Source organism: Dipodomys ordii, unplaced genomic scaffold, assembly GCF_000151885.1.
Source record: "Dipodomys ordii isolate 6190 unplaced genomic scaffold, Dord_2.0 Scaffold2, whole genome shotgun sequence".
Classification (NCBI taxonomy): Eukaryota; Metazoa; Chordata; class Mammalia; order Rodentia; family Heteromyidae; genus Dipodomys; species Dipodomys ordii.
The window spans coordinates 29,089,341-29,099,318 of NW_012267218.1; the positions used below are offsets into that span (position 1 = coordinate 29,089,341).

Sequence of the window (9,978 nt, forward strand, 5' to 3'; positions counted from 1 at the left end):
TGGGTTCGATTCCTCAGCACCACATAAGCAAAAAAGAAAAAAGCCAGAAGTGGCGCTGTGGCTCAAGTGGTAGAGCACTAGCCTTGAGCTGAAGACCTGAGGGACAGAGCCCAGGCCCAGAGTTCAGGCCCCATGACTGGACCCCCCCCCAAAAAAAAAGCTATAGGCAAGCACCCAGGCCCTGAGTTCAAGACTCAGTACTAGTGCAAAAAAGAAAAGAAGAAAGAAATAATAGATCAGTGGTCTGGTCACTGATGGTGGCACACATTATCTATAATCCTAACTTGAGAGGCTAAGGTAGGATGATTACAAATTTGAGGCCAGCCTGGCAAAATAGTGAGGCTCTATCTCAAAATTAAAAAAATAAGGCTGGGAATGTAGCTCAGTAGTACTGCCCCTGGATTCACAGTGCTCAGCAACAAAATGGAAAGGAAGGGAAGAGGAGGGGAAAGGAGGGGAGGGGAGGGGGAAACATCTGCAGTTCAGTTAGTTTTGGGCTCTCAATATAGGACAGTTTCTGTGAGTGAAAACAGCAATGTTAGCTCCTGGTTACATGGGAAGATTCCTACAAGGCTCCCTATGGCTATAATTTTGCCAGTCCTGGGGCTTGAACTCGGCCTGGGCACTTCCCTGAGCTTCTTTTTGCACTCCACCACTTGACCATAGCATCGCTTCTGGCTTTTTCTGAGTAGTTTAGTGGAGATAAGAGTCTTATGGACTTTCCTTTCCTGGGCTGGCTTCAAATCATGATTCTCACATCTCAGTTTCCTGAGTAGCTAGGATTACAGGCGTGAACCACCAGCACCCAGCTTAAAGAGGAAATTCTTATTTTTACCCTGAGGACTCAGGAGAGAAGAACCCTTGCTAAACTCACTTTTAATTAGGATTGGCTTCTCAGTAAGGCAATAATTCTCAAGATTCAGCATGCATTAGCATAATGTAGAAGAGTATTAAAACTTAGAACAACATGCTCCATCACCAGAGTTTATTATTCAGTAAAACGGTGTGGAGCTTGAGGAATTTACACCTCTAACAAGTCCTCAAGTGACACTGTTATGCTGCAGCAGGTCCCTCAACCCTCCTGGGAGAACCAGTGCGGGAACCCTAGATATCAAATAATGTCTCACCTGAGCAGACAATCAGGACTTACACCTAGAGCCTGTGGTATGGAGGAGAAGTGCCTTGCCTAGGAGCCTAAACATTCCTCTGATTTCATGGCTGTGGGTCTCTTAAGTTACGTTCCTTTTGCTTTCCTTGCCCTCGATTTTGGTAGGATTTTGAGTCAAGGCATACAATGTGAAGACTCTACAGAAAGCTCCCGTCCCTCTAGTGGCAGGCTGAGTGTAGGGACATCCAGCAAAATGCCTATTGATTGTTGCTTAACTTATATTTCTTTATTATTCATGAGGCTGATTCCTCCCCTTCAACTATTAGTCTATGGGGTAAATTTACTGTTCCTGTCCTTAAATCATTTGTGAATTGAATCTTTTACAAAATCTTGTCAGTTACTTTATCCATAAAGCTAATGTATTCTTTCCCTATTCTCTTATTATGCATGTATGTATGTATGTAAAATTATTTAGAAGATATTTGTAATTGTTATACAGTTTGGAAGTCTTTCTTACAGAACTTATTTTTTCAGTTCTCTGATCAAATTTGTGTTTTTTCAGAGATGCTGCTCTTGACCACCTATGTAACACCTTTCTCTCTCTCTCTCTCTCTCTCCTTCCCTCTTCACATATTCTTCAGTTGTAGCTCCGACAATTTATTTTCTATTTTTTCAAGTTCCTAGTTTCTGAATGTGCCTGTTAGGCCATTTTTGTCCTTTTACTTGATTTAAAGTTTCCAAGTTAATAAGCAAAATTGAACATAATCTTCCTTGATAACATTTTGACTAATCTTTGAAGCTTTCAATTTTAATCTTTTTTTTTTTTTGGGTCCGGTCGTGGGGCCTGAACTCTGGGCCTGGGCGCTGTCCCTCAGCTCTTCAGCTCAAGGCTAACGCTCTACCACTTGAGCCACAGCGCCACTTCCGGCTTTTTGCTTATGTGGTGCTGAGGAATCGAACCCAGGGCCTCATGCATGCAAGGCAAATGCTCTACCACTGAGCCACCTTCCCAGCTCCTCAATTTTAATCTTAAAAATAAAAACACAGCTATCCCTTGGTGATTCATGCCCATAATCCTAGCTACATAGGAGCCAGAGATAGGAGGCTCATGTTCAGGGCCAGTCTGGGCAAAACATTAATAAGAATCCCATCTCAGTCAATAAGCTGGGTACGGTGGATTCTGCCTGTTATCCCAGCTGGGTACAAAGTACTAGTAGGTGGATCAAAGTCCAGGCTGTTCTTGATTAAAACAAGAGGCCCTATTTGAAAAAGCAAAGCAAAACAAAACACTAAAACAAAAAGGGATAGAGTGTGGCTCTAGTGGTAGAGTTCCTGACTAGCAACTATGAGGCCATAAGTTCAAACCTCAGTACTACCCTACCCTTAAAACTGTCTTTAGTTGTTCTTTTGGAAGAATCAAATAAGATCTATTCAATACTTCAAATTATTTAAGAATTTTCTAGTTAATTTCATGTTTCCATTGATTTTTCTTGTCTTCCTGTTCTTAAACACACATGCATATATTCCTGAGTGCATTTTTTTAAGTGCTAAGGATTGAACCCAGGGTTTTGTACATGCTAGACAATTGCTCTAGCTCTATACCCATCCTCTTTTTGTTGTTGTTGTTGTTGGTCCTGGAGCTTGAACTCAGGGTCTGGGTGCTATCCCTGGGCTTCTTTGTATTCCAGGCTATCTCTCTACCACATGAGCCACAGCACTGGCTTTTTCTGAATAATTATTAGAGATAAATGTCTCATGGATTTTCCTGCCTGGGCTGGCTTTGAACATGATCCTTAGATCTCAGTCTCCTAAGTAGGTAGGATTATAAATGTGAAATACTGGTGCTTAGCTTCACTCTCTCTGTCTCACTCTCTTTTATGCATTTAAAAAAGTAGATAATGAATTACATTTCTCATTTTCATTTTTACTAATCTTTTCTTTTAATGCAGTTTTGCTGTTATCCAAGCTATTCTGGAACTGCTTGGCTCAAAGGCGCCTCCTACCTTAGACTAGAGTAGGTGGGACGATAGGCATGAACATCACACTCAGCCGTATATATGCATTTAGATAGGTTTCTTTTTAGATGTTAATCCAAAATGATCAGATTCCCTTTCATCGTTATAACACTTTATGCTCACTCACATTTGGCTTATAATTAACTTTGTAGAAAAGCTCCTGAAATTATGAAAATGATTCTTTCAGATTATTATTGGCAGTATAGAGAAATAAAAGGGATCCATAGAAAATGCAGAAAGAAGAAAATATAAGAAGCATAAAAACTGAAGAAAGCTGGGTGCTGGTGGCTCATGCCTGTAATCTTAGCTACTCAGGAGGCTGAGATCTAAGGCTTGCGGTTCAAAGCTACCCCCTGTCTGGAAAGTCCGTGAGACTCTTATCTCTAATTAACCACTAGAAAACCAAAGTGGTGCTGTGGCTCAAGTGTTCAACCACCACTACTGACAAAAAAAAGAAAAGAAAAGAAAGGAAAAAACTACCCACCATTTGTATAAGACTCAATGCCTTAACTTCAAAATATGATTTTGTGATATTCACTAAAGCACATAGAATTGGCACCAGGTTGGTAACCAGAATACCCAGGGGTGTAAGCATCTGGTGTGGAAATAAAAATTACCCAAGGTTGAATGAAATGAATATTCTCTACCTGAGAATATTCAGAGTCTGACATCCCCGGGCCATTGAAGCATATACCTATTTACATTACCACAGCCTTAGAATCCCCACCTTTTCCTGCCCTACTTACCTAGATTCTGCAGCCTTGGAAACTTTCTTTTTAAAATCAGCTCTCTTTTCTTCAGGGATGTCATCTTTGTGTTTCTTTTCTTCATGTTTTGGAGGAGTCAGTGTAGTCTGAAAACATTTTTCACCTTGGAAAGTCAGTGTTATATTTGAGATGGTAACATGTTTTGTGTCCCTTATTTCAGTTTTACTTTTTGTATTTCGTAGACATCCATGTTTCAAGATATTTTCAATTTTTTCCTTAAAGAGAATAAGCAGAAACAAGTCAGGTAATAAAAGCACGTAACAGCAATGGCTTGTTTGTGGAAAAGTATTTCATCCACTCATCACTTAATTTGTATTTACTGAGTGTGGTGGGTACCTGGGTCCAGTAGCAGAAACCCAGAGGTTGCTGTATGCCAATGGAAAGAGGCCAGGCTGGCATTAGAGGGAGGGACTTGGGAATTCAAAGCTGATGGCACATTCAAAAGTTCATCTTGTCATGTATGCAGTGTCACCTCACAGACAATCAGCACTCATTATAGCACTCCTTAAGGTTTTTCCCAAAAGGCCTTGTCCCACCTACTGTCCAATGTGAGGTTGCTGTTAATTGAGAGTGTTTAACTTATAATACTAAAGAGGTTTTACAAAGTCTTAGAACCAGTACTTTAAAAAAAATTATTTTTTTGATCTGTCATGGGGCTTGAACTCTGGGCTTGGGCACTGTCCCTGTGCTCTTCAGCTCAAGGCGAGTGCTCTACCGCTTGAGCCACAGTGCCACTTCCAGTTTTGTAGTCATTGATTGGAAATAAAAGTCTCACAGACTTTCCTTCCTGGGCTGGCTTTAAACCATGATCCTCAGATCTCAGCCTCCTAAGTAGCTAGGATTACAGTTGTGAGCCACTGGCGCCCAGCCCTGTACTTAAAATTTAAAATCTGTCTGTCTCTTAATATCCTGGTTCCTGTCAGTATGCTACCTCTCCCAGTCACTGACTGTATCAGAATGTCTCACTCAGGCCTCAGAGCAATGGCTCAGCCAGTGGGCAAGCCTGTCTCTCTGGGGCTCCTCACCACTGTTCCTTCCTCCTCCTGTTGCCACACCCAGTGCATTCCTTCAATTGCTTCCTTGAACATATTGCAGCAATGTAATCCCATAAAGATAAAGTGTATTTTCTGACAGGAAACTTACTGCATATTTATTATATGCAGTAAGTTTGGAAAGTCCTTTGAGGAGTGAAGAAGTGAAAAGTAGAAAATATTCTTTACAGACATAGCTGCTCCTCTAGCTAGCTAGGTTGAGTCTTTTTCTATTTATTCTTTTTGTGTACTTTGTGTTTACTTTTATGTGCTTTGAGGCCATTTTGAAGTTTTGCTTACAATTTTTTTTTTTAGGTCCGAGGCCAGGACTTGATTTCAGTACCTGACACTTTCATTTATTGGCTAGCCATGCCCCTAGCCTCTGCTGTGTACATTTTTACTGAACATTTTTATTATTATAAACCTCTTCTTTCTGTCATTAGAAATTGTACACAAATACTTGAATTTTTCCTGAATAAAAACTACTTGCTGGACCTTGGTGGCTCATACCTGTAATTTAGCTACTCAGGAGGCTGAGATCTGGAGGATGCAATTTGAAACGGGCCTGGGCAGAAAATTCCCTGAGACTTTTATTTCCAATTAACTAGAAAAATTCAGAGGTAGAGATATGACTCATAGGGTAGAGTAACACCTTTGGATTAGAAAGCCAAGAGAGAGTATGGGGCTGAGTTTAAGTCCTAGTACTGGCACTCTCACCCCCTACCCCTTTACATTAGGAAACAGAATTTGGAAGTAAGACATAAACTATCTGTAATCCTATAGTCTAGAAATAAGCAATATGTGGCTGTTTGTTTGTTTGTTTTGGTCATGGGGCCTGAACTCTGGGCCTGGGCACTGTCCCTCAGCTCTTCAGCTCAAGGCTAACGCTCTATCACTTGAGCCCCAGTGCCACTTCTGGTTTTTTCTGCTTATGTGGTACTGAGGAATTGAATCCAGGGCCTCATGTATGCAAGGCAAGCGCTCTACCACTGAGCCACCTTCCCAGCCCAAAATATAGATCTCTATTTTTGTTTTGTTTTGTTTTTGTTTTTTTGGCAGTTGTGGGGCCTGAACTCTGGGCCTGGGCACTGTCCTTCAGCTCAAGGCTAGTGCTCTACCTCTTTAGCCACAGCACAACTTCCAGCTTTTTCTGCTTATGTGGTGTTGAGGAATCGAACCCAGGGCCTCATGCATGCAAGGCAAGCACTCTACCACTGAGCCACCTTCCCAGCCCTGACAATATGTATTTTTTTCTCTTTGAGCATACATATGAACAAATGTATTTTTATACATTAGAAAATATAGTCTTCATTTTTCACTCAAGTTTATATCATGAACATTTTTCCCATCCAAGAAACATACTTCAACTTTTTAAAAAGATAACTGCAGAGTAATAATTTATTTAACAAATTTCTCCTGTTGCTTGCCAGATACTATGGCAGTACTTCAATAAGCTAACTTAGACTCAAGAATGTTTAATTCTCAGAATTAAACACCCTGTGGCTCTGTGTTTACCTACTTCTGACCTTTTCTAAGGCCAGTCACTTTTTTTATTTTCCAGTTTCCACCCTTACCTTTTCTAATTGAAATTTCATACTAATCTTTCAGGACCTGAGCACTTCTATATCCAGTTCAACCTTAACAATAATCCTGACAGTATATTAATATCCTGATTTTAGAGATGAGCAAACTGTGCTCTCTTGTCAGTTTACTGATTTAGCTATTTATACAACTGATGTTCAAGGTCAAGATTCTATCCCAGGTCTTCTGATCCTAGCTCTCTCTATCACACTGATGGCAGGTTAAGTTCAATGGTAAGAAGGGGTCATGTTTCAGGTGATATCTTACAATTCCTTTAGTACTAGGTTTTAGAAATTGGATCTCATGGTTAACATTGGGTAACTCAGATTAAATTCCATAGCATTTTTATCATCAATGTCAGCTACCTGAGAACTATGATCTTGGCGATTGCTCCAGTGCTTGATTGTTAAAGCATTAAAGTCTTCCATGTTACGTAAGTTCTCCTCTTGTTTTGCCCTTATTATGTCATCATTTTCAAATACCACCGTGACCTCTGAGACATTCATGTTATCAGGAATCTCTGTGCCTTCTGTGGTGTCTACAACTTCTGTGACTTCTGTGACAATTCTTACATCTGGCATTTCTGGGTGCTCACTTTCTGGAATGTCAGTGACATCGGTGACATCAGTGATGTCGGTGGTTTCTGAGAAATCTATGCTCCCTGATACGTGGGAGGGGTCTGTATACGTGTACAGGAAGGGGCTCTGCAGACCCGTGCACGTTGTAATATCCATGATGTCCCCTGAGCCTGTGGCTTCCGTGCTGTTTGTGACTTCAGAGGTGCTGGAGCCTTCTGATACTTTGGGGGCTTTAGCTTTCTCCTGATCCAGGACAGAGATGAGGTCCACCCATTGGGAAAATAAGGCCTCCTGTTTGTTTACAGGGGCACTGAGCTGCAAATAGTAGACACGGCCACTTACTAGCTTTACTTTGAGGCGAAAATTCTTAGTATCATGCACAGAAAGAGTCAAAAACTGCAGAGGGAGAAACCTGCAAACAAATGCAAATGGAACAGTATCAATAGAAATGACAAACATATGAACCACTACTAAATATCCCCACGCTGCTGATCACAAATATGGTATATAACATGTGAACACTGTTATATATTACAGACTGTGATAGACAATTTGCTCCAGGAAAGTTAGAATGAACTTGTGACTTAGAAATTATGTAATCACATAATCACAATTAAAAAAAAAAGAACTTCGGGGAAGGGAGGGAGGGAGGGGATGGTAGGGGGAAAACAATGGAGGGGCTAACAATGTTCAAGAGGAAGTGTACTCATTACCTCACTCATGTAACTGTAACCCTCTGTATAGTATCTTTACAAGAAAAAAAAAAGAAATGACAAACATATAGTCCCTTTGTATTTTGTAGCAGCTTAAAGAGTGAGATTCAGGAAAACAGGCTTGTGTCCCATTTAGGTCTAGGAGGAAACTTCTGAGAGTTCTCTCATCTTAGATATGTGCCAGAGACTCTGATGTACTTAGAAACAAATCAGAACATCAACTCCTTAGCAGAGAAATTGTCATATTAAGTAATCCTAACTAGTCTAGGCTTAGAGAAGTGTCTTGAAAAGATTCTAGAGCAAGTGAGTGGCTGAGAATTCTGATGGATGCTGATAGGAGAGGTAGCTTGCTATTATGATTCTTCAGCTCCTGTTATGTTGCTTTTTCAATTTGTGTTATTATTAGCTAGCTTCTGTTTGACTGCCTTTGTCACAAGCTACTTTCCCACACTTTAATGTTACTATTATTTATAGCAGGGTTCTCCTTTAGAGCAATTTCATCTGTATTTCTGTTTTCAGCTCCACAGGAATAAAGATATTTTCTAAGATATTCTGATGTATGTAGATAGTGCCACTATGGAAAGGGAACCTAAGCATATGTTAACTTTTGGAGATACCGCAGCAAGCAGACATAGTGCTTGACTTAGGCCACTTGAACTCAGGTCCTCACGCATTTGCTCAGCTTTCTTGCACATGGCTGGCACTCTCTTAGTTGAGCCATGCTTCCAGCTTTGAGCTCCACTTTTTGCTAGAGATGGGAATGTTGGAATTTTTCTGAATGGGCTGGCTTTGAACTTCAATCCTCTAGGTCTCAGTGTTCTCAGTAACTAGAATTACAGGAGGAAAGCTATGGGTACCTGGCTCAGAGGGATTTGTGACTCCTCTCTGTGACTCACCTGGTAAGAACCAGCTTTGCTTTAGAGGGAGGTGGTGATGTCAGGAGACTTTTGAAGAAGGGTCCCTTATCTTTTTCAGTACCAGATGTCAGATACGCCAGCAGCATCATGTTGGGGATCTTGTTAGTGGGACTGGAAGAACACATGCCTACGGTCACCCAGTTGGCTCGGTTATGAAGGTAAATGGATTCACCTCTCCTGTTGACCTGAATACAAAACATAGGAAGGAGTTGATGAAGGGCATGGCTTAACATCCTGGCATACCAGAGCAGTGGAAGCGATGCCAGGAAAGAAACGGAGCTTTTTTACTTTTTTACTTGCCTATGTTAACTTTTGGAGATACCACAGTGAGCAGACACAGTGCTTGACTTAGGGAGGTCCACAGGGAAGGCAAACCTAAAACAACTAGAGAGACTATTACTGTCACTAAGTTACAGTTCAAGATGTTGTAGAATAGCTAACAGAGGGTCTGGACTTAACTGAGAAGGTGGGCTAAAGGTAGTAATATTTAAAACATTTAAGTCAGCTCATGGAAGTTGTTTGTTTAAAATATTTACTGATGCCCAGGTGATAGTGGCTCACAGCCTCACTCAGGAGGCTGAGGTCTGAGGAGTGAGGTTCAGAGCCCTGGGCAGGAAAGTCCATGAGAGTCATATCTCCAATTAATTACCAGAAAACTGGAAATGGAGATGTGGCTCAAAGTGGTAGAATGCTAGCCTTGAGGGAAAGAGCTTAGGGATAGCAGCCAGGTCCTGAGTTCAAGCCCCATCACTGCCAAAAAATAAAATAAATTAGTACCATAAAAGATAAGTATGGGCTGGGAATGTGGCTTAGTGGTAGAGTGCTTGCCTAGCATGCATGAAGCCCTGTGTTCAATTCCTCAGCACCACATACACAGCTGGAAGTGGTGTTGTGGCTCAAGTGGTAGAGTATAAGCTTTGAGCAATGAAACTCAGGGACTGCCTAGCCGTGAGTTCAAGCCCAGGACTGGCAAAAAAAAAAAAAAGATGAGTAGCACATATTGTTGAGTATAGACCTTGCAAAACATTTCCAAGACTTGAAGTAATAAAATAGAGTGAAAATTAGGAATTAGGAAGTTTGGCTCTCACTTTTTCTTTTTTTGGTCGGTCGTGGGGCTTGAACTCTGAGCTTGGGTGTTGTCCCTGTGGTCTTCAGCTCAAGATGAGTGCTCTACTGCTTGAGCCACAGCGGCACTTCTTAGACACATTTTTTTTTCTTTTTGGTCCAGTCCTGGGGTCTGAACTCTGAGCCTGGGCGCTGTCCCTCAG

General features: G+C 41.2%; 1 protein-coding gene across 1 annotated transcript in view; it reads right to left on the reverse strand.

The window, feature by feature from the left end:
* The window catches only part of Fam71d (family with sequence similarity 71, member D), a 47,891-nt gene that overhangs the window by 18,178 nt on the left and 19,735 nt on the right, over positions 1-9,978 (reverse strand). The window contains exons 2-4 of the mRNA XM_013013740.1: positions 8,690-8,895; positions 6,941-7,492; positions 3,870-4,097 (exon numbers count right to left, since the gene is read on the reverse strand). Of these exons, the coding sequence (XP_012869194.1) occupies positions 3,870-4,097; positions 6,941-7,492; positions 8,690-8,895 (986 nt within the window). The remainder of the gene's footprint in view (positions 1-3,869; positions 4,098-6,940; positions 7,493-8,689; positions 8,896-9,978) is intronic.